This window comes from Eleginops maclovinus, chromosome 4 (genome assembly GCF_036324505.1).
Source record: "Eleginops maclovinus isolate JMC-PN-2008 ecotype Puerto Natales chromosome 4, JC_Emac_rtc_rv5, whole genome shotgun sequence".
Taxonomy (NCBI): Eukaryota; Metazoa; Chordata; class Actinopteri; order Perciformes; family Eleginopidae; genus Eleginops; species Eleginops maclovinus.
In genome coordinates, this window is record NC_086352.1 from 19765235 (window position 1) to 19791367 (window position 26133).

At 41.8% G+C, this 26133-nt stretch overlaps 1 protein-coding gene across 2 annotated transcripts in view; it reads right to left on the bottom strand.

Annotated features, from left to right (window-relative positions):
- Nucleotides 1-2047: 2047 nt before the first annotated feature.
- acsf3 (acyl-CoA synthetase family member 3) overlaps nt 2048-26133 on the bottom strand; it is a 30169-nt gene continuing 6083 nt past the window's right edge. For both annotated transcript variants that reach the window (XM_063880492.1, XM_063880493.1), the window contains exons 3-10: nt 25150-25305; nt 20568-20722; nt 19589-19734; nt 15168-15265; nt 14872-14998; nt 6025-6159; nt 5462-5573; nt 2048-3116 (exon numbers count right to left, since the gene is read on the bottom strand). In XM_063880492.1, the coding sequence (XP_063736562.1) occupies nt 3002-3116; nt 5462-5573; nt 6025-6159; nt 14872-14998; nt 15168-15265; nt 19589-19734; nt 20568-20722; nt 25150-25305 (1044 nt within the window). In that variant the 3' untranslated portion in view covers nt 2048-3001. The remainder of the gene's footprint in view (nt 3117-5461; nt 5574-6024; nt 6160-14871; nt 14999-15167; nt 15266-19588; nt 19735-20567; nt 20723-25149; nt 25306-26133) is intronic.

The following is a 26133-nucleotide window of genomic DNA, read 5'->3' on the forward strand; positions in this document are numbered from 1 at the left end:
AGAAGGTTTATGTTGCACCTGTAATCACACCCAACGTCCACAGGGATGTCACGGTATACAGGTTAAATCCCTCGGGATCAGCTGAAGTTCAGTTACTCTAATTGCTTTTACTCTGAAGCACTTTAAAAAAAAACGAGAACTCCTTCACACTGTCTCAAGTGATGCTGAAAGGTTTATTTGATTACAACAATTCGGGCTGTCCAATCTTCGTCAGGTGTATGGGCAGTGTCTCAACACCGAGACAGAAAGTGGGAGTTCTTCTTGTTGATTTCAAGATTGCACTTTCCTCCGACGCACCTGCCACAGTCAGGCGTGCAGAGATTTTTTGAATATCCTGAAGCAATTTTGTTTGGAAAATGTTCATACATATATAGAAAGTTCATACCCGTGCCCTTGTGTTCTTTGTGCTGTTTATAACAACTTAATTGCCTGCCCACAGGTCTCTCCTTGTGGGTCTGCAGCGTATTGTGGGATATTATCCTGAAAAGCGGGTGGAGAAAATGAATCAATCATTGAAGAACTGGCATTCAATCAGTGTGCTCAATGTAATACAAAATCTCACTTTGAAATGTAATACAGTTTCAATCCTTTGTTAGCTTGTGATGCCAGCTGGCACCTGTTATAACCTAATGTGTCCATTGTCTGAACAGAAAGATAAACAATTCCCGAAAAGTAAATAAATATTATTGTGCAGCTGGGCCTACTGTGACATAAGTAAAGACACACCAAAGCAACTGTACTCTGCCGTCATCTCTTTATCACACCACCTGCTTCTTTTAAACATTACTACCCAATATTCCACGTGTCTGACACAAAAACAACCTCACCGGTGTCCCCAATAACCCACCCTCCAAGACCCAGGGGCCCAATAAGCAGCCATCTGCAGTCAACCTCTTCCACCATGCTCCAGCAAACATAAGCAGTGAGTGTGTGAATGTATGTGTGTTTGTGATAGGAAGGGCGATTTGGTTCAAGGGCACGAGTACTCCATCAAGCTCAGACTAGGGAATATCCACCAGCTCCCCCTCCCCATTTTGTACATCAGGGAGTCACTGGTACACGTCCTGATGCTCCCCTAAACACACTCGCCTATTACTGCACACCAGCTCTATACCCTTGACTTTGCCCCTCTGACGCTGTAGCTGCAGCCTCGGTGTGGCAGCCCAAGCCTTCCTGCCCGTCGACCTGGCCGACTCCCAGTTCTGCCGTTGGTGGTTGGGTGGAGTGGTGGAGGGATTTGGGGGCACTGAAGCTGTCCTCTGGTGCTCCTGTAGCCCTGCCTGCTCATCCATCCTAGCCTGCCAGCCCACAGATCGATAGCTCTGCTCTCTTAATCAGGTCTCTGGTGACTGTGGGCGGACAAGTGGGTGTGTGTGAGAGAGTGTGTGCATGTGGACAGAAGTTTGTGTCGGCTGGGGGTTACATTTGTGTTTCTTTCCATCTTCAGCTCTCTGGCTGTTCATCACGACTTTTTATCTCAGCCCTATTTCAAAGCTTTTCTTCTTAATCTCCAAATCCTTTGCATAGCACTTGATAAAAAATCCAACGCTGACTCTCTTCTAAATCTTTTATTCTGTCATTTTCTATCAACTGTCTTGAGCTTGCTCTTGTCAAGGCTCCATCTCACTGACAGTCCTGCTTTATATTTCTGCTCCTCTCTCTGCCTTTTCTTTCATCTCCTTATGCACTCTGTCTATTCTGGCAGCACGCCAGGGCTCATTCAGAAGAAGTCCTCACAGTCAAGTTGGTCCCGGTGCCACTGCAATCTGTTATGACTTGTGATGAAGACAGAGGAGGTGAATCAATGGAGAAACTGAGATGGAAAAAGGATGAGAGGTGAGAAGAGGGAGTGGAGCGAGTGGGTTAGTCAGATGGAGTGCGGGGCGTCCAGCTGTGGTGTTGTGCCTTGCTAGAGAATCCGCCTTCAGGCTCTCATCACACCTGTGTAACCACAGCTGCACACAGACACATACACATGCACATACACAGTGTGAATACAGTGTGGCTTACAAAGAAGTGGCTAACAGAAATAACTCCTCAAACTTCGTTACTATTTAATAAAACTTTTTAATTTTCAGATAAACTGTATCTGCTTATTCCAGTGCACCGGTACATCACAAAGGGCTTAATATCGATGTTGTGTTTTAGCATTGATCACATGTCTTCTGTCCTACCACCATTGTGTTTTATTCTGTTTAGTGCGAGTGTAATTATCCTTCATTCTAGATATCACACCACTCGATATTCATTCAAATTATCTGATCAAAACATTTTCAACAATAAAACATCAGAACATACTGATTATAGTTCCTAAAACACACTTCACCAATAGGAACTGCTGTACGCTGTATTTTTGTTGGAACAGTTAAACATCCATTTCCATGTGCAATTTTTTAATCAAATCAGAACACACCACCTATCCCGATCTTACAAAGGCATATTGAATAGCACATCCTGTAGTTCTCCTGTAAAAGGCATTATTATAAATATATATAGAACACTGATTTTTTTTCCATTAGTTTAAAATAAATCAGCACTGCAACATACTGCATAGCGGAGCGGGGACACAACTACAATAAGAATCGCACCAAAGTAGGTCACAGTACTTGACGTCTTAGATTTTATACGTCTGTCACATATGTGTTGGTTATTCACTATTTTAAAGCTATTTCAGATAACTTTGACATTTCTTGATAAGTTGTAATTCAGACACACATTCTGTGGAGTTTCACATTGCCTCAATACATTACTTTTCCATACCCATCTTGCACAGTAATGATGAACAGTGCTTGACATAGTTGGCTTTCCATATAATAGAATTACCTTTGTGTTTGTAGGTGTGATTTAGTTACCTCAGAGGTTAAGTCATTTTCCATGAGGTGTTTTCCATTACTTAGGATTTCCCCTGTAGACTTTCCTCTGTTTGTCTGATCTAAGGAGCAGATGGGGACAGCCAAGTTGCATACATCTACAGTTGTTCACCAGGAACCTGTAGGTTCTGTCATGGGAAGAAGTGTCGCAGGAGGTCCTTCTTGTTGACCTTCCCCATCTGATTCCTCGGCATCTCGTCCACCAGCAGCAGGCCTGTGGGGATGGTGTAGGGCGCCATGTGCTCCCTGCAATAAACATTGATGTTAAAACACTGAAGACTGTTTACTACAGTAGGGGAGATCAATTTAGGCAGGCATGCACAACAACACACAACTGTGATGTATGTGCACACATGGAAGGGAATATGTAGAAGCTCACAACAAAAGAAAAAGCAGGAAAACAATTGCAAAACAAAGGCTAGCCCTTTGGCAGAGTAGTTGAGATAAGAAAAGAAATGTCCTTCATACACTCTGCAGCTCTCCTCCCTAATATCCCCAATTCGCCTTCCAGACACAGACAATTCCATTCGTACAAAACAATATAATCACTGGGAGATGAAATAAATAAAAAAAATAATAAAAGGAAAAACAGAAGGCTGGGATAATTAAAAGTGTTTTATTTTTTCGGGTTTGAGTGCATGGCTGTTACGTCAAGTCTTGAAGCCTGGAGCTTATCTATTATCTTCTAACCTAGTTTGTTTGTTTGTGCCAGAGTGTGTGCGTATGTTTGTGTGTGTATGCTTATGGTGCGAGTGAGCATAATGACTCATACTGCCGCCATCAAACACTCCTTTCAGCAGATGTCTCCGTCTCTGTGACTCAGTGAGTAAAGTGTGAGTGAGTATATGTGCATACATACACATCTCTGTAATGGGGCTCGTGTCACCAATTTCTCCAGGGCAGTGTGTATGTGCGTGTGTGTGTGTGTGTGTGTGTGTGTGTGTGTGTGTGTGTGTGTGTGTGTGTGTGTGTGTGTGTTCAAGGCAGTGTGAGGGTGTGATATAGATTCAGACTGACAGCTGAAGCCAGGGCACTGAAGAGTGAGCATCCATCTCCTTGTTTATGTCTCATTTTATCTCTCTCTCTCTCTCCTCAAGACCCTGGCCTCAGCAGTGGGCTGTGTGCTGGCACTGCCTTTCTGCTGGCAGCACCCCTGGCTGCAAACACTGTGTGTGTGTGTGTGTGTGTGTGTGTGTGTGTGTGTGTGTGTGTGTGTGTGTGTGTGTGTGTGTGTGTGTGTGTGTGTGTGTGTGTGTGTGTGTGTGTGTGTGTGTGTGTGTGTGGCTAGGGGGTGTTTGTGTTAACCTGGGTCACAAGCAGCAGTAGTAATCCACCATGATGGACCAGCAGGCCACAGCAGTAGGAACTAAAACCCCCACACCATATGGGGCCAACAGTCGTTACACACAGATACACACCTCCCCACGCACGCACGCACGCACGCACGTGCACACACACACACACACACACACACACACACACACACACACACACACACACACACACACACACACACACACACACACACACACACACACACACACACACACACACACACACACACACACACACACACAGAATTCATACCAAATTCAGAAGTGTGAATAAATGATAGTGGTAGGTAGTAAAAAGTGTAGGACACAAAAGCAGATGGTGGGAAAGTGACGGGAAAAGTGGTCAAATAAGACGCGAGTAAAACTGGAGGAGGAAAAAAGCAGAGGTGTCTTTGTGCCTTCAGTCGCTCCAAACCAAGAGCTGCATGTCACCACCAACTGTCTGCGTTAGACAAAATAAACTCTACTGACATTTAGAAAGGGCAGAAAAAAAACCCACGACGGCCTCCGTAACAATCATTTGTTCGCTTCTTCTACATCTTCCTCTTTTTCATCTCCTGTCTTTCCATCAGCTCCCCTCATTAGTCCATATCTGGCCTCTCTATTTTTCACATCCCTTCCTATTGATCTGCGGACTTCAGGGCCGCTCACTGGGGATGTGTGTGCTGAAGTGCAGAGTCTGCATTAGAAGCCTTCATTTGTTTACCACAAGACTGACAAAGAGCTGTGGAAATTGTCTTCTTAAATCAGCTTAATAGGATTTAACCAAGACAGGGCCAGCACTGTAATAATAATGGAACAGGATGCTCTTTTGGGGAATTCGGGATTGTGGATTGGTTGTATGTATTATGAACTCTTCTCTTACGTTGCTGCAAAAGTAAGCCAGGTTTAACTTTTTCTGGGTGACCCTGCATTTTGTGTTTGCTGCAAATGAATAATACAGCTGTATTTATTCATGCTCTGCTGCTGTCTTTCTGAAAATAAACCTGAGGACTAACTGTGCAGGTTTATACCCCTGTGTTTCCAAGCATCTTTCCTATAGTTTGTGCAAAATGGATTTGGAAATGGGGCCTCCATAAACCCACAGGCCTTCCTTCAACAGAGGAAAAGTTTCTGATCTGGTTAAAACAGTGTCATATAGAATAGATTTGAAGATAGATTTGAAAGCAAGCATACACATGATCACACTCGTACAAATTAGCTAATTAACCAACAGTGGATGCTAAGGAGAGATTATCCATCTGAAAGTCACAGCACCTTGCCCAGGTCTTCAGCTCTGACAGGGTCATACTCCGCCCTTTCTTCAGCTGCACCACTGCGGTGACTCTCTGTCCCCAGGTGGCATCTGGTGCTCCGATCACAGCCACATCTGCAAGGTTAAAAATCACAAAAGCCAGACATGTTGTTGTCAAGTTTCAAAAGCTCAATTTCTTTCAACACCATGCAGTGATTAGGACACTTCTACAGTTCTTGTGTTAATAGCTCTATAATTCAGCATGTTGGTTTTATAGCAGAAGAATAACTCAGATACAAATATCTAACTCTAACCCTAAACTATAGGGTGGTGACATGCAGATAAATAGTGAAAAGAATTGTAGTTTGTATTATTTACTAAATTCTAATATGTATGAATGTTTAAGATCATTGTCCTACTGCTTGGTACACATTTGGGGTAATAAATACTTTTAAAAAAAAGGGTACCAGTCCTTCAACTTGTCAGTGTTGATTTAAGCAACTTCAAATTCCTTGACACTCAACCTTTTATTTAGATAATGAGAAACACATCCCTTTTACTTCCTAACTGATCCTGTACAGCTTACCTATGATGCCTGGATGAGCCAATAGGTGACGCTCCACCTCGAGGGCACTGATCTTGTAGCCGCCGCTTTTGATGATGTCAACACTGCTTCGGCCCATGATCCAATACACACCATCCCTATAGGCCGCTGTGTCTCCTAAAAGACGCATTAATACAAGAAAGGCAAAACCAATAATTAATGACGGAAAATAAATAGTGACCTCAGCATGATAAGGGGTTTAAGCCACTTATTTGTTATCACTAAGATGCTTAAAAGTTTGAGGACATTTTGTTAGAAACATTAATTACTTTTACCACTTTTTATTAGCATGGATTGTAGCAGCACCTATTTAGCATTTTCAGTATTAAATCATGTTGAGCCTTGCTTGCCAAGACAATCTAATTAACTATGTTTCCAATTAATGGTTTTTACAAAAAGCTTTTAGGTTTGTGGGGAACAGTCTGAGCGAAAACCGTTAAAAACAAATGGCGTAGAGGAGTAACTTTAATGTCACCTTTAGGACTAGATACAAGCAATGTAGGGTAAACTTGGTTAAACAAGTCTGTGTGTGTGTGTGTGTGTGTGTGTGTGTGTGTGTGTGTGTGTGTGTGTGTGTGTGTGTGTGTGTGTATATAATTGTGGGTGTTTGAGACAGGGGAAGTCAGAGTGCAGTGGATGGATGAGTGTTTAAGATCCCCCCACATCATCCCTCTAGACACACACCCTCCACACACACATAGGTGTCTGGGGGACAGGTGTGGAGGAGGATGAGTACAGGGGGGCTCAGCTGGGCCTGGGGATGACGAGCGGAGGAAATGGGTCAGTATGGATGAGTGGAGGGAGACGGAGGGGGAGAAAAAATGGACAGAGCAGCAAAAGGAGCGGAGAGAGGAAAAGCAGGAAAAGGAAGGTGTCCTTTTGGATTATTACAGGGGGTGCGTCCACAGCTGGGACCAAGGGGGAATGGGTGTGTTAGTGTGTCTGCGAGACACTGTGATGAGGTTAAGCGGACACTATAGTTTTATTGAAGGGTTGAAAAAAGATGGTGGACTGAGAGGTCAACAAAGGTTAAGGGACATCTACCGCAGGTATGATGGTTTTAGTAAAGCAGAAACACCTTGCGCAAACTGAAGTCTGCACATTTTATTTAATTATAGACCATACGTTTTATTAATAGACCCCCTTCAGACAGTTTGTTATGCCAAAAAAACCCATTTAAATAATGTTTTTTACAAAAAATGTCATTCAAATGTTATAACTGACATTTGGATAAGCATTCAACCATTATTCAGGATGATGAGATCTAGACATCAATCATTTTAAATGTAAAAGAAAGAATTGCATGGTTAATCACACTTCTCTATGGATATAAAAGTGAATAAGTGTATCACTAATCCTTTGATGGAGTTGAACTGAGGGACTTTAGATTCATTCAATCAGATTATTTAAATGCCACCTTCTATTTAATCTGTGCTTGTTTGTCTACACCTGCAACTTGGAACCAATAACTAAAAGGACTGGCCCTGCCTTATAAAGAATCAACATTTTAGGAGAAGGGTTATATTTTGATGGTGGTCTGTTTTTACTGCCATCGACCATCCGTCCTGTACTTCATCCTTTACTCTCATTTGTTCTCTACTCTAACCCTGTATCTCTCTATACATCTTAGATATTTGTCCACTTTTTCAGTGTCAGATAAACACATACAACTATGCTTTTTTTGGGGCTCCATCCTTGCCCTCAATTTTTCTCACTCCCTCTGGAGCATCTCTCACCGCATCTCCTGTTTCCTTCTCTCCACCTATCTTCCCTGTCTCTTCTTCCCCTCTTGCCTCTCCGCTTCAGCATCAATAGAGGGCCCATCTGTTCCCATACATCACGCACTTCATTTCAGTTTATTAGCTGGGATAAATCATAAATATTTCATTATACATCACGGGCGGCTGTCGCCTGCACACCGACAATTTATCACCGCTGCCCTCTCTGCCGGCTTGCCACGGCGGCTATAAGCTTTCCAGTCTATTAAACAAGATTGATACAGTGTGTAAATTTAGATATTGGGAATTTCTTCACAGACCACTGCTCCGCACTGATAGGCCAGGGTAACAGGGGAGGAGAGGGAGGAGAGGGGGAGAGCAGAGAGATGTGGGGGAGGGGGGGTAGTTAGTCTCCCCTATTCTCATCCTCTTTTGGAAGAAGGGGAAAAAAGAAAATAAACTGTAGGAATAATTTGTTTACAGCTATGTGGTTTTCTCATCTTGTGCAAATAGATATGGTGAGAAGATCAGTTTACATGAACATTGATACGCTGTAAGTGTGTGTATCCATGAGCTGAGACTAATAAAAACATAATAAAAGTTGTCCATTTGGCTGCAAATGTTTAAGCGTGGAGGAAGGAAGCGACATTAAAGAAATGTTTGACTAAAGAGTTGAAGAGAAACACTCAGACATCAACTTGAATTAAGTTTGAAGTACTTATACAGGACTCTTTGACCTTGTCTCTTTGAGGAGATGGAGGGTATAACGAGGGAAAGAACAGCATGTTTGGAGAGAGGCACGAGTGGGAATAGTGATTGGAGAACACAGACTGATAAAAGAGGAAAGAAGGGCGAGAGAGATTGTTGGGAACTGTGTTACTAGGACGCACACAAACACACAAGCAGGTACACATACATACTGAACGTGCATACACCATAGACACACGCACGCACGCACGCACGCACGCACGCACGCACGCACGCACGCACGCACGCACGCACGCACACAAATACTAGTTCAGGCATCAGAGACTCTCTGCCATTATGTGTTATGGCGTCGGAGGCAGATATGGCCGAATGGCTTTCTTAATTAAAACGATAAGAAGCCTAATTGCACTGGGCTTTCATCTCATTCTGAGGCATTAAAGAAAGTGAAGGCACAGAGTGGAAAAGAAATAAAAACAGATCAAGACTTTAACTGGAGGGTGTAGGGCAGAGGAAAACTCCATCAAGGCTTTCAGAAAACAAGAGACTGACATTAGCCTGCTCTGCAGAAAACTTCATTCTCTTAAAATGGACACAGAGTTATTTTAAGTCATTAATTATCATTTTCTTAGCAGGAAAAACAACATTGTGCAGCGAAGAGTGTTATCAACAGATATAGAAATTCCAGCGACAGCATTTTGTTTTTTAGTCACACAAAAGTGCCTTAAGTGGAATTTCTGCTGGAGTGTGACATTTTAACATTTTCGCAGAACTCTGACGATTGGCCTTCATTCCTGCTGACATACTTTTGGTTACTCTAAGAAGTTGTCATCAGTGTGATTCTTGCTAGCTTTAACGGTAAACCAAGCGTATTACATTGAAAACATGTAAAGAAGTTGTCTACAGTTATGCACTTTTTTTGATTGTTTTTATTTATTTCAAATTGTATTGTTATTTGTACGTATCCTGAGAAATAATGTAATGTAAACCACAATTTAAAACTACAAAGGCAAGGATACACACATATTCTGCAAATGTTTCTTTGCCTACACAAAAAGTGTGTAAAAAGAAAAAGGGCAGAGCGTGACATATGTCAAAGACCAACATCACACAAACACTTCGGCCTGTCTGCCACCGGCGTCGGGGATGGAAAGAGGCGACTAAAAATGCACAAAAACATTCTTTTTTGGGTGTGAAGGTGACAGTCATCAAGTGCCAGCCTTCCAGCCACATAACAGATTTCTGCGGCTACTGAAATAAATAGAAAGAACTGTTATTTGAGTGTCTGTAACGGAATGTGAGGTTGTCCTTGATCTAAGTACTATGTCCTTTTATTTTGCATGTGCACACCAAACTCAATCATAGATATATCCATATATATATATATAACTTCATTCTGGCTTTGACTTACTGCACACTCAAACTCAGAAGCTTTAATTCAATGGGTAGGGCGTGGCTAAAAAAATATAAATCCTATTCCAGGTACTCTAATATTTAATGATGATAAAAAGCTGTATCATCATTCAATAGAACAAAACTCATTGCCATAGTTTAATACATGACCTATCATCAAAAAGAACTCAAAACCGTTTTTTCTTTTTAGAGATACTACATGTCAGCCATGTTGTTTTTATAAATATCCCTGCACTAGCTTTAATGAAGTGTTAGGAGTGAGCCCAATGAGGAGAAGGTTTAAGTGGAGTCACAGTCTTTCAGCACATTCATCATGACCTAAACTCTCACTCTGCGGGTTAAAGCTGAGTGTCCTCCATCACTATGGAGAGGAGAGCCTTATCTGCACAAAAATGAGCGAGGTCTAGATGCGAGTCGTGACTCTACTCAGAGCGACTGTAAACACTTAGCATATATGAATATTAATGTTCCACATTAAAGCCCCGATGACTAGATGGAAGAGTTAATGAGGATAAATAACAGACAGCCAAGCAGTGAAATCCCAACTCTGACATTATTTATCATCCTTAACTTTTGTCACAGCTCTTTTTTTTTGTAATTAATATTGTACAAGAAAGCACTTTGCACTTGGATGAGTGATCTAATTTGTTTAATATAATGCAATTAAAGGAGCTTGAATTGCTTTATATTCCTGCTGCTGATTACTTTCCTTACTGGGTTGCCTCTCCACCAGCAGATAACAAGCTGAACTTGAGGATTGATGTCTGTCTCAGATCTGGCATGTTCATCAAGCAAACTACTTAGCTGCCATTTACATGCTCCCTCTCTGCACTGAATCACACACATCTGATAGTCAACCAAACAACAGCCGTCAATTATAAAGGCTGAACAATGAGCAAACCGGGTTTCAAAATTCAGATTAGTTTTGCATTTAGATGGGAAAATACAAGTTATTTTCCCACAAAATGGTGTTCTTTGAATATGTTTTTGCAGGAAACCCATACAGAGAATAAAGTGGCAGCTGCTTTACCAGTGCGCCACACTCTCTGGTAATTTGGTGAACAACATGAAGCAGTGTTTAATGTGTACCTGTGATTGGTGTTAAAAGAAAGGCAGACCACAGTGTTCGGACACCTTGGAGACGGCGGGTTTCACCAGAGTGCCGGTGGTGTGGGGACTTGGTGAAGCGTACTCCGACATTGTTAGGAGGACACAAAGTGACTTGGGGTGAAATGTGACATTGGGAACACAGGGAGGGATGGAGGCAGGGAAGAGGAGAGCACAGCTGGGAGGCGAAAGAGCGATGCACAAATGACTAGTGATGGCTCTGCGGGATATAACCCACACTCTGCAGAGAATTTACCCTGCAGACCTGAAGCTCACCTTTACAACTGGGGTTACACCAGTCGCTAACAAGGAGATGGAAAAAGACAAACACATGATTTAACATAAGGACACTCATTCTTAAGTGAATGAGTTTTATCACTTTGGTGAAAATGTCTGTTTGCAATAGAAATACTGCAAAAAGTTAGACATAATAGACTGGAAAGTGCAGCATGAAATATTGGTAGGAATGTATATTAAATAAAATAGATTTTGGTTTTGACAGGATGCAGCTTGGTCACACAAGTAGCTCCTATGGGGATAACATTTACTAAAGGGTGAAAGTAAGGGAACACTATGAAGATTTAACCCCCTTGTTGTTGTTTTTTGTCTCATCAAATAAATAATGTAACAAAAGAAAAAGCCAGGGTTAATAGTTAGCCCCAAAACACAGCTTCCGCTCAATCGCTAATGCCTTAGCTTCCCTCTTTTCCCACTAGTCTTTATTAATTAATGTATTCATACATTTATTTATGGTTTATTTCAGAACCTCACACTGTAATTCATTCTCAGTTGAAAGCACCGAGTAAACCAACATTTATTGCACCAACTTCAGCTATGCGTTGCTTTTTTCCCACCTTTGTTGCCACCGACGTGCTGTATATACACGTGTACATTGAATCCAACAACAAAAGCCCCTTGCAGTCATGTCAAGTGAGCAAAACTCATACTATAGCTGTGGACAGCAGAAAGACTACTCTCTAGAATGAGCACCAAAAGAAAGCTAAAAAAGGCGGGGGGATCAATGTGCTGCGAGATGTTTGTGAAGATGAGTGGAAAGAGAGAGCACTCGGGAGAAGGTGACAGCTTCCATACAGAGCTGCCAGTCATGCTACACAGCACCCGCTCCCAGTACAGAAGACACCTCTGGCCAGTCGAGAATGTATTGATCTAAACTATCACACTCCTCCTCCGTTTCTTACACTCCACTTTTCTTCTCTCTCCCTTTGTCTGCTCTTCCTATTGGCCTGTCAGTGTCCTCTGTGAGCTTTAGTTACTTCTCAGACTTCATCTTCCACACAGCGGCAGCCAGACAGCGGAACAAACATTTTTTAAAATATTTCACTTCTTTTTTACTTGATGTCATTCTGCTGGATGATCTGAACAAATAAAATGTTTAGGGCATAAATGTAGTCACATTAAATGCATTTTTATTTTTTTCTAGCTTTAGATAACAGAGAGTAAAATGACTTTCATAAAAAGTATTCAACCTGTTAATGCACATTTTCAGGCCTAGTCCAGATGTACGTAGGTCAAGTAATTCTTTCTACTTTGGTAAAAAAAAAAAAGAAAAAGGGCCTCTTCACACAAGCACCTATTAAAAAAGCACTGTCTACATGAAATGCAATTCCCAGTTGAAGTGCAGTCAATACCAGTGGGCATGTTAGACATGCTTTCACAAGTTTTGTCCCAGACCAGCTGTAGGGATGTTGCTTATAGCAGTGGCCAGAGGTCTTTCTTCCCCAATATAGTGGATGAGGAATTGTACATGTATGTGAATATCTAAAAATGTATGTTTGATCAGAACTTTTCAGTATCTGAGAATCTTTACCCAGGCAGAAGTTTAATAAAAGTTCTCACAACTTAAAACTCAGTTTGGGTGTGGATGAAAGGCAAACATGCAGAAAAGGCTGCTTTAAAAATGTTTTGAAGTGCATGTATTAATTAGGCATACATTTTCGCATAGAGAAACAGAAAACAATCACTGGAAATGGAAATGGAAATATTGATAAAGTATCAGCCTGAGTAAAAAGTATCTTAGTCAGGAACCCCCAAAGCAGTCTAGTGCTGAATATCTTCATTTTGCCTCAATGACCTGAAGGTGAAATCCAGTAGGATGTGGAAAAGGTGAGATACAGAAAGCTCTGTAGGAAGGTGACAAGAGATCAGCAAGAGTTAGCAAGTCACAGATGGAGTGTGAGGATGAGACCGAGTGTTAGAGAAAAAGGTGGAGTGTGAAACGCGGAGCAGGTGTGAGGGCAAAAACGATAAGAGTGTGAGAGGGAAGGTAGCATGCTAAGGAGAGGGTTAAGAGCAAGGAGTCTCCAACCTCCCAGATACTCAAACAGAGGTTGTGTGGACGTGTATTTATCTCATGTGGGTTTATCTTATTATCTGTTCAGTCTTAATTATCAGTTTAAATTATTCCAGATTTATTTATGAAACATATTACTTTACATAATACATAATACTTTTCTGTGTTACTTTGCTATAATACACATCTCTAAATACTACAATGCCTCGGAGCCTCAGCTCAAGTAAAGGTGTGTGTGTTTAAGTTGGCACCAGAGAGCACAGACAGGTGGGTAGGGAAGAAATGTGTTAGAAAGCTTTCTATTGAGTGGTCCATACTGTGTACGAGAGAGTGTGTGTGTGTGTGTGTGTGTGTGTGTGTGTGTGTGTGTGTGTGTGTGTGTGTGTGTGTGTGTGTGTGTGTGTGTGTGTGGCTTGAGGGACTGGTCTGTGGGGAGCTGATTGCACGGGCTCTCATTATGTGGCCAGCGGCAGTAATGGAGTGTGACAGCAGCTTGCTGTGCTCTGGATCTCTGTCCTTCCAGCCTGCAAAGCCAATTAAACACACTCTGCCCTGCTCTCCCACTGCCTCGCCCAGCATTGCTCTCCATCACTTGCTCCTTCCTTGCTTCTTTTCACCCCCGACCCCTTCCCCACCACCACCATCAGCTCTCCATCCCCACCCTCTCTGGGGCCTTACATGCCAACCTTTTGTGGCAGACTCGCTGTAACTCCTCCACCACATACTGACCGCTCTTTCCTCTCTTTTGGCTCCTTGCTCTTACTTCCAGTTGTCTACATGACAATCAAAAGCTCCAATTTTTTCTGCCCAACCTCCCATGTCAACCAGCGTCCATTCTCTCACCCAAAGCAAACCTAAAGCTTATCTCCATGGCTTTTCGGTGAAGCAGAGCTGTTTTGGGGAGGCAGAGACATCATTTTTTGGCTGCAGGGAGAGAGAGAGCCTCTGATGACAGTTTTTCAGTGTGCTACCACACACACCCACACACACACACCCACACACCCACACACCCACACACACACACACACACACACACACACACACACACACACACACACACACACACACACACACACACACACAATAAATAGAGAGAGAGGGAAGAAGAGCAAGACAGCAACACTTGGTTTCTCAAAACCCAGAGCAGTCACAACCACTTATGAGGAAAAATGCCCCGAAGCACCAAGAACACACATAGTCCATTTATCACTTCTTCATAGTCCCCCAAAATACACACACACACACAACCACACACACACACACACACACGCACACACACACACACACACACAGACACTCACACGCACGCACGCACGCATAGCCCATTTTGTATGTGTGCTACCTGCACTAGACTGCTGGTTTCTACGTGTTTAAAATCTAACTGAAAGTGCAGCCTGTAGCAGAGACAAAAAACATATTTTTAAATATTTCGCCATCGTGTGAACCCCTCTGACAGCACCGACCATGTAGATGCAATTAGTGGCAGACCTCACTCTCTCTTAGGGAGAATGTGTGCATGTACATTGCAGGAGTTTGAGTTAGGAGAAAAGGGAAGGAGAGAGGAGGTGTTAGTACCTGTTTTGAACCACCCGTCATCAGTGAAAGACTCTTTGGTCTCTTGAGGTTTATTCCAGTACTCTGTAAAAACAGACGGACCTCGAACTAGGAGCTCCCCTTCTTTTCCATCCAGACCTGCAAGGACCTGCAACGCATTACAGAGAGGATAGGATAGAGGATAGAAAAGATAAAAGAAAGAAAGTAAAGAAAACATTGACAGAATTGAGTGCACTATTTCTGGAATTGTGCATTACATTTTTTTCATCCACTGTCTGCAAATAATGTGTTTGATTACAGGATACTTTATTGATTACCTGAGTCTCACGGTGATTTCCCTCCACAATTGTGGTGTTGATAGTGTTATTCATAACAATCCGGACATCCACACTGGGAAGTGGCAACCCGACAGCCCCTGTCAAGAAAACAAGCAGAAACAGAAAATGTGAAAAGGAAATGTCGGCTGATAAAGGTAAGATGGGATGATTTATGTCTCCTCTACAGAACTGGAACACTTATATGGGCAATAACCAGTGGAGTGATGGTCATCATCCTTCAGTGCAGGATTTCCACCACAGTGGGAGTGCTCTCTTCCAAAATGGCATTATCCCCTGTCCGCAGGGCATAACTGGTCACTGAATGGTTTGCTGAGCTCGTAAAACACTAAACTGAAACCCATTCGTCTCAGTCACCACAAGTCAGCTTACTTGTACAGTAATGGAGATTTGTGGGGCAATGCATGACACAGCTATTTTCTCAAACATCAAATTGACTCCAAATAAGAGAACACTTAAAAATAGATACCGGGACCATTATAGACTGAAGGACGTTGCAACATATAAAAAGGATGGAGAGAGATCTTTTCAAAAAGACACTGCACTGCAACATCTTTGGCATTAGGTCAAACCTTTATTGATAATATCACTGTCTTGAGACACACTGCAGATAATACTTGTACCGTGCATCCATATCTTCGGACCCGTTTTACTGTTTATGACTTCTCTAGAATTCAGTACAAAATACTGCTGAAACTGACTGCTTTCATTGCAGCAATGCAGTTATAAAAATATTATATCTGAGCAGACGTATTATGGAATATAATAAGAACCAAGCGTCAAAACTGTTCATAAATGTGAGCTGCCATAATGTTTGAGTGCAACTATTAATACGAAATGTGTTAAAAACTGTTACAAATTGGGAATTCACACATGCATTGAAAGTTGGTGTCAGCTGTCATATTGGAGCGTGTGTGCAAGTGGGTCCTCAAGAACCAGGTAATTATAGCAAGCGATGCACCGGGGATAACGGAGAGGGTCTCAATGGTCTGGTGTGTTTGTGTGTGTAAAGGCTATTATGCCATTTCACAGACCACTGCTCTCCCAATAAAGAGCAGGTCAGATCCTGATTAAAGAGTGATTCTCTCACTTCATATTGATCTAATCCACTCTGGTCCTGATTGGCAATGTCTATCACACACACACCATCACTTGCACTCAGTCCAGCAGGAAAACCAACTGAACACAGAAGTAACAAGACGGCTTCAGTTTCAGGCTAGCAGACACCTTGAAGTCAGAAGGTTAGAAAAGCTGAAGCCAGACAGGTTATAATGATGAGGGCATCCTGAACTGTGTTGGACGTCGTGAACAAGGTTACTTGAGAGTTTAAAGCAAGCGGTGCCTGTGGTATCTTATTTCATTAGAGTGGCAGTATGGAGGATAGAGTGGATCAAGATCGTTCACTGATCAAAAGGACATTCACTGTCTTGCTCAAGGACATGTCAACAGGGCTAAGATGCATCCACCTCCCACACCTCTTCTGGGATGGGAGGAGCTGTGTCTGCATATCCCTGTAACATTACAGAGCCCACATATTCTCACCCAGTATACTTGTGACCCCCCAGCTGTGTGGAGTTGAGAAACGGGCCTAGGGGTTAGAACTTTTCTCTCTAGTTTTCTTTTTTCATCGGTCACACAAATATTTCACTTTAAATGAACAGCGATCTGCAACAGGATTAATGTATTCAGGGACTTTTCATCCTATGTTGAGGTGTAATCATTCAGAACAACTTTTAAAATATTGGATTTCTGAAATGGTTGAGGGTCTAAGGTACTTGAACATAATTTTTCTTTGAAGGATAGAAAGGATATATATTTTTTACCTATTAACAGTTAAGTATTATAATCAAAACCATTTTTAATGCTGGTAATAAAGAGCTTGTTTCAGTAATAACATGTGTCTTCGTTTTCAAATAGGTTTGGCTTATTTGTTTTGTTTATAAAACCATCGAATCCTTTGATAGCTTGTGTTTTTCAGACTTCTTAGCAATGTCGCTACATTCCCAGATCTTGAAAATTACCATAGGTGGTGAAATGTTATTAGGTAATTGGAATGCTTCCCAAAACTATAAAAATAAAACAGATGGCTTAAAACAACTGAATTATCCTTTAAAACAAACATAGTAAATAAGAAGTTACAAAAACCCAGACCAAAAAGGTCAATCTCACACACAATCATTTCCTCCGATCGTGGCAGAAGATGTGTAGACAGAGGAATCTTCCACAGCTGCTTTAGACTTTTCTTTAATAATAATGCCATCCAAAAAAAGCGTGAAACAGTCTCTTCCTGGTCAATTACCACAAAACCAAAATCCATTTACGGTTCAACTTAAGGCATCTCTCTCCCTATCACCGCCCTCCTCTATCATCATTTTCCCCCCTCGACAGGAGCCGTAGAAATATTGGAGAATTGTAGCATTCTGTTCTCGATGATTCAACAAGATTGAGAGCCATATTGAAGCGTACAGGCAGGTTATTACTGCTACATGCTGGGTGAGAAAAGGTCTGTGTGGAGTGGAGAAGGAATGATCGTCCGTATGACGTTGTTCGACAATTATTCTTCCAAGACGTTTGTGAAAGACATAAAGCTTAGGCTGGACATCAGAAGGAAGAAAGGATGTAGTGCGGGACAGTGAGAAGCTGACTCTGGTCTCTGTCAGCAAAAATAATATTTTACAAAGGCAGGAATAAAAAATAAAAAACACATCACAAAGATGAAAGAATCAGCAGAGGGAAATCATTTTGACTTATAAAGAATGAAGATGAAATAATCTCACGTATTTACATCTGAACAAGGGCATCATGACCTAGAAAGCCACAATGTTGTTAATCTGGAATGCTCCAAAACTGTAAACTACACAACAAAATCAGGCCAATTAAATGCCCTAAATACAGAAGAATATTATTAATACAATTGCCATCAATACGGGTATAAAGAGCTGAGTTGGCTGCTACTTAGCTGGCGGAGGGGAAAAAAAAGAGAACCAGAGTGTGAGTAAGAGATGGGGGGAGAGGGTGACTCTACTCCACTGCTTTTCTGAGAGTGTTTCCTGTGGCTGCTATTGATCCATTTTAACCTACTAAAAGACAAGACAAGAACACACCGACTCAAACAGGCACCAGCTCATGCCTGCATAGTGCATGCACTCACAAACACATGCACACAAACATACACACATCTTCGACAAAAGTCTGCAGTGGAAACATCAATAGAACAACAACCTTTTTTAAAAATCACCAGAGAGGAATCAAACACAGCCTGCTTAGTTTATGCCAAACATAACCTGACAAATAAACAAAACAAGACCCCAACAAAACAGTAGACAAAGGGTTACCCAATCCACTTTCAGGCTAATTAGCTCTACCTGTAAGAGGAAGAGTTGGCTGGGGAACAGTAAGGAAGGAGAAGGGGGGAGAGAGATGAAGGCGGGGAGGACAAGAGAAGACAGGAGAAGAAAGCAACCGGCAGTAGTCTGACCTCATTTCCAGACCTTGCCTTTGTTTCTGCATGTGCGAGGGAGGTGTTGTTTGGATCATGGGATTTTTACCTGACATCTCACCAGAAAAAAAAATGCCTACGATATAAAACACATGAAACCCAAGTACTGAATCAAACTGGTGCGGGAAGCACAACAATAGATAGAGATAGTTGAATATTGTGCTCCATGAAATCAATTTCCATTTTATTCATCTCCAAGAAAACCTGACGTCTGAAATTCCCTGCCCATGTTTCCTAGACACAGATTAAAAAAATAAATCTATTTAATGTGATTATGGTGGAATAAATCACTGATTGCAAGTTTGTTGATTGATAATTATAAGCTAGCAAAGTCTTAAAAGTAATGCCAGCTTCATGTAGGGCTTCATTACTATAGAGCAGCAACTGACAAACGAAGTAACGTTGATGTCATTTTTTTGTGAAAGATTTTATACGATCATTTTTTAAAAGGTGATTAACATCAAGGCTCACATTAGCCCCTGTAATTTGCCTTTATTAATGTTCATACCAGTTAAGAGCACATGAAGACATTTTGCTGTTGGTTTGTTTTTTGACAATAAAGGGTTTCTAAGATAGATTAACTGCTCATTTTCAGATGTCGTCATTTCCTGCCATTGATCCAGCATTTGCTCGTAACTTCCTCACAGTTTGTTTGGACCTACACAGACCTTCACTTTCAGCTGTGTTAGTGCCGTTAGTGTTTCGCCACCTGAGGTTGCAGGACGAGAGTTTTATCCTCTAGAGTGTAGGAGTAGACTCTGAAACAGTTTAACTTGAGTTAACTTTTTTCTTACTTTTAAAGGTTTTCCCTTATATATGTTTTTCCATACTGAGCACAAGTAGAAGTGTGTGTGTGTGGGTGGATGAATACTGTAAGTGTAATCAGTCTGTCAAACTTGTGTACCTGGGATGCGTGGGCCCTTCAGAGGGTTGGATAGTGCCATGCCGATCTCTGTCATGCCGTAGCGTTCCAGCAGTGTGTGTCCTGTAATCTCCTCCCAGCGCTGCAGGGTGGGCAGAGGGAGAGCAGCTGAGCCCGATACCATCAGCCTGGAGGGAGAGAGCGTCGAATATGAAGGGAAAAACATCAAGCTCCATATAGTTAAAAATACTATGCCATAAAAAATATGTAAAACATCTACATTTCAAGTCTATCAAGAATATAAATGAACAGGGGATCCAATTAGAGGTGTTACCATACATCCTCCTGTATTGATTCTATGTTCAATAAACCAATACCATCAATGCCAATCTAACATCTATACATATCGTCATCTTTTAGATACTTTTTTCTTTGGAATTTCGAATGGCACTTTTTCCCATTTCGGTCTTACCACAAATGATATTTTCTTTCTGCGAGTTGATGACTTATTGTGTTAAATGGGCTATTATATAGTCACATACTGTATCAATCACAGTCCCCTGACTTAAATGACAACATATAACAATGTAGAAATGAGTTAAAGATGATGCGTATTCATACATTTTTTACCAGGCATCATTAAAGCATATCAAGGGGCAATAAAGAATACTGTAAACAAGAGTCGATCATTACTATATGTATGCTCACAGATAGCAGCATACAATTGTTCCAAAAGATATTCCCTTTTTCAATGTTTTGATGATGGTGGCGGAGAGCTCGGCTGACATTAGGGTCTTATATCTCTGGTGACTGTTAGGGCCTTACGATATGATGCTCAAAATGTTAACTGACATGAAAACTATTCAGTGACATTCGGCCACGTTTAATAGATCAACTTCATTATGTATGCCATTTTGTTATTATGGATTTTCTTTTAATTGGTCACCAGTCTACACACAAATGTATCCACACATACATTAACCCAAACTGATCTCTCTGTCATTGATCTCTCAACCAGCACCTGATCCTCTCTTTGCAGACCGCTTTCACAAAGTCCTTGACATGAGGCTGTGTGAAGTGCTGATCATAGTACTGGATCAGCTTAGAGTAGATAGTAGGCACAGCCATGAACACATTAACCACGGGAGCCTTGGAGCTCATCATCATCTCCCACACCTGGGACAGAGAGGGAGAGAAATTCATATGTACACAATATTGACGGTATATTCAAAATATATATACATATGAATATTTTCAATACAATGCTTTCTGCAATACAGTATGACATAACAGTCACACATATACATAAATATATTTTAATTTAAGAGAGAGAGAACCAAAAGGACAAAGATTGGGACAGAGAAACACAACAAATAACAGGGAATGGAGAGTGGGATAGAATAAAAAGCGGAAGAGGAAATGATCTAACGGACAGGGTAATTAAAACTAAATATCACATCCAAATTGATTTCCTTAGAGCATGTTTAAGTATCATCTTTTCCTCTTATTTGATGCAAATGGCAGAGTAAGGTCTAGACATTAGCTTCATATTATACCCATCAACACAACGCCAACATTTTTTTTTCTTTTGTAAAAGGTCAGAACTTAGGAGAGCAGCAGACTGCTGTAGGGCAGAGAGATGGCATGTTAGCCAGGAAAAAGGCCTTCTGTAAGCACACTTTGAACAAAGGTGCTTTCTGACAGATACAGAAGGAGCCGCTCTGTCCTCCGCTGCATCAAGCATTACCTCGCAGGCGTTAATGCGCAGACATCGTGAACTACATGCACGGATAAAAAATACTACTCAAATATCTCATAAACTCACTTGTTCAAGGACAAAGCTATTACATTACACATTACGCCCCACCCACTCCACCCCATCTCTTACACACACACACACACACACACACACACACACACACACACACACACACACACACACACACACACACACACACACACACACACACACACACACACACACACACACACACACACACACACACACACACACACACACACACACACACACACACACACACACACACACACACACACACACACACACACACACACAGCAGTAGATGATGGGAGGATGGGACGACGGCATGAATTAAGTGAAGGTGAACGACAGCTTCTCTAAGTCTTGTCTCCCCCCCTGGGAGACAAACGCTCCTCCCCAGCTGTCTCCCCTTCCCCTCCCCTCTCAGTCTACTTATACTCACTTCTTCTTCTTCTTCTTTCATTCTACCTTCATTACCCAAGTGCTTCTTTTTCATTCTCTACTTTCATCTCTGACCCCACATCTTCCCTTCATCGTTCTTTCTCCTCCCTCCCCTTTGCTTCCTATCTCACATTCTCTCTCTCCATTTCATAATTTCTTGCTTCGTTGCCCCTGCAGTCTCCCTCTCACCCTCACAAACACACACCTAGACATATACTCACGCACAAAGAGATTGAGTCTCCCCTATCATCTGTCCCCTACAGTAACACCACATCCTTCTTAATGTGCCAGCACTTTCTAAACTCTTCCTGTCACTTTGCTCCTTTGAGTCACCTCACCGTAGACTCACCTGATCCATTATCTACCTTACTGCTCTCACATTGTTTGCCTTTAATAAACAAATATAACTGATATATGTAGGGAAAATAGAGCAAAGACTTCAGCCTCATCAATTCCATATCAAATTCCTCACGTTATCATTACAAGTTGATCTCAAAACTGTGCACGTCCACACGTCACCTGTACACTCAAAGCATAAAACTTTGTTCAGAGAGACGGATTATTAAGTGACCATTCCGGGTGGTGTCTATCAAGTGCAGTGGAGCGTTTTCACCAAGTCCAGTCTGGAGGGGAGAGGAAGGCAATTTATGTCCGTCAAAGAGGTGAACTCTACCTAGGGGACAGGATGTGATGAGAGCAGAGTGCCATGGCCTGCATCATAACAACTCTGTGATGCTCAGGCCTCAAACCTCCAACACATCTGCCAATTCTTCCTGAAAAGGTTTGTTGTTGAACGTCAACTTGTCTGTAGTGATGATGGGTTTTGAACTGACAGGGTTTTAAAAGTTGGCATTAATGCTTAGTCAGATTTTTACTTCAGTGATTTTATTCTTTTATTGTCTATTTTCTTTAAACAGCTACTACACTTTTGCTTATTTAACAGCTTGGTTTTATTTAAGAACGTTTTTTACAGTGGCCGATATGAAAATGATTCATTTAGTAAGCAATTTAAGAATTGGACAAATGGATATTCTGAACAGTAGATGAAAGGGGGAGATAACACTGAATTCAAAAGGGAACATAAATGGTTGAAACAAAGTTTATTGGTCATTGTCAATAATGCTTGAGGCGTTTCACTAAAAACCACCTAATACTTGAAAAAAAGGGAAACACTTTATTAACTGGGGACCGTTAATATCTGTCCAAAAGGTGAAGTTCAAGTTAAAAGTTTTATTGGTCACATGTTTGCAAAAAGAACATTTTACATACAGTGAAACTAAAAGGGGGCCATCATAAATAATAATAGTTTAAAACAGACATTCCTTAAAGAGGTAATGCTATAAAAACTGTCAAATAAGAAAAAGTGTCAATAAATATAGTTTAAAACGTAGAAAAGTGGCTAGAAATTTGGGCAGGTATTATGCAAAGTGCAAAAGTGCCAGTTATAGTCCACCGGAGTTGAGCAGTCTAACTGCCTGCGGAAAGAAGCTCCTCCTCAGTCTATCACTCCTAGCTTTGAGGCAGCGTAGGCGTCTGCCCGACTGCAGCAGGGTGAAGAGGCCGGCATTTGGGTGGGAGGCGTCTTGCTTGATTTTCCTGGCTCTCACCCTCACCCTCTTGCTGTATGTGTCCTCCAGGGTGGGGAGGGAGGACCTAATGGTTTGCTCTGCCGAGCGCACCACCCTCTGCAGGGCAACCCGGTCTCGTGCGGTGCAGCTTCCATACCAGGCTGTGATGCAGCCTGTGAGGATGCTCTCGACGGCTGCGGAGTAGAAGGTCTTCAGGATGGAGGGGGAGACCTTGAACTTTCTCAGCCGCCGGAGGAAGTACAGCCGCGGCCTTGATTTGGAGACCAGGTGCTCTGTATGCAGCGACCATGAGAGGTCCTGAATGAGGTGCACCCCTAGGTATTTAAAACTGGGGACCCTCTCCACAGGTTCTCCACTGATGATGAGAGGGGTGAGCCCACTGCTCTGCTTCCTCCTGAAATCCACCACCATTTTCTTAGTCTTGATGACATTTAGGGCCAGGTTGTTGGTCTGACACCACACTGCCAGGTCTGCCACTTGGTTCAGGTAGCCCTGCTCGTTGTTGTCGGGGATGAGACCCAGCAGCAATAAATGATTATTTAAAACTTTGAGCTGCTATTGGCACAGGGGAAGGAGTGAGAGGATCACCAAAACAAGAAGGCTTCATCCCATGGCGACCATAAATGTGTACAACATTTTATTTTATCCAATAGTAAAAAGTATTTTTGTCTGGACTAAAGTAAAGGACAGATCGACCTCTTACTTACTATGTCAACAATGTATTTGATAAGATATTTGAATAAAATAAAATATGTGTTAATAAGTCTTTGTGGTTCATCAAAATATGAGTTGCTATGAATAAGTCACTGTAGATTCAAATAGACAAAACAATCTGACCAGTGCTGAAACCAGAATACATGTGCCTCTCAGTCTGCGGCAGCACACTTGAAACAGACACATGTAAGATTTACTGGATCACAATTCCTGCGCTGAAATTTTTATCACTATCTCCAGGCGAAATCAGAAGAAAATCAATGGTGGCCTCTGCTGCCTAGGCTACCCTTCAGAGATCTAAGGGGATAGAAGAGACAGACTATCGATCACTTCATCAATGCACTGTTACTTCAGAAGGAGGAGAATAAAGGCTTTTTCAGAGGGTGAGAGGAGGGTTTTGTGGCTTGGTACAAAAGGTCAGGGATAACAGCTGAATACTAATAGTGATTACAGTGTCGCAATACCCATGCGGACAGATACATACGTCCTCTAAACACCATACTTTCCATCTACCTTCACTCCCATTAGGTTGTACAGGTCCTGATGTACAAAGACACACATGTTTTGAAACCACACCTACACACAGATAATTCAGCACCCCTCCCCCAATTTACCCCTCCCTTCTTAGAGCAAAACAAGCACCATCATCCTTCAATGTCAGCTCATCGATTGATCCGCTGCTTAAGCCCTTGCCGTGAGTCGGCATTGGTCAGATACAAAGTCACACGAGGCAATTCATCACTGAGCCCCAAACACTTAGTTTGACAGTCAGAGAGGGAGGAGGAGAGACTGATAGGGGAGAGGGAGAGGAGATGAAGCGAGGAGAAACAAGGGAGGAAAAAAATTGAAATTATAGAGAAAGAGGAATTGATGAGGAAAAAAGATGAAGGCTTGTTTTTTTATCCACACAAAACTTCTGAATCATAAATCTTAGCCTCACTGTCAATAACAACTTGATTCCCATATTCACTTCCATAGCTTTACAGCTGTACAGCCACTTCTTTTGTTCAGAGGTGTTAATAAAAAGGTAAGGTACCAAAAGAAAGAGTTGCAACCAAAACAGAGACAGTTGATACCTTCTGAGGCTGGAATTCGGGCAGCATGACGCAGGTGGCGCCCACCCAGAGCGGGCACAGCAGCTTGTTAACGATGCCATGCACATGGTGGAGTGGCAAGACGTGGAGGATGACATCGTCTCTGGACCACCCCCACTCTGAAACCAGACACTGGATCTGAGGGGTGAGGGATGCGGTGAGACAGGGGAAAAAAGAGAGGAAGGGGTCAGAAACCTCAATCAGCTTCCACTGTTGAAGACATTTGTTATGACATTTCTAATGTTTTGGTGCAGTTTAGTTTTTCCTACTGAACTGCTGTATTCATACCTCCATTAGTAATTCCTGCTGCAGCAAGAGTGACTTTGGGCAACCATTGTGAACCATTGAAAGTGGTTCAGGTTAGAGAGCGTAATCATAACCTAAGAACACTATAATCTTACCACCTTATGTCCTAGACTCATATTGGTGGATACATTGTAAACATCTCTTCAACAATGAATTTCTCCCTGCATAATGTCCAAACTGTAGGTATAGAAAGAACACTCAATGTCTGATTCATTCATGTCTGGAAATGCCATCAATATAGCCGCTCTGAAATGTAATATTTCAGGACCAATTTAATGAAACTTGGCGAAAGGGTAGAGCAGAGCCGCATTTAATTTTGGAGTGGATATATTACTACAGAAGTCTGCATTTCCTTATAGTGAATTTGTTTGATTTATTGCATTTAAGAGGCCATTATTTTGGCAATACCAAATGTTGTGTCTTAAGGACATTATAAATAGTAGATTTAAGTATGTATTTGAGGCCTTACTTACTTTAGGAATTAAATATATTGATATGTCATGCAAAGTACATTTATTTAAAAGAGTATAAATGTATCCCAAATTGGATTTGGTTATTTAAGGGCATTGAAACTGATTGAGCATCATTCTGGTGATACAGGATTACAAAACAGTGGAACTTATATATTGGATATTTAAGCCAAAATTTGGAAGTCTTACA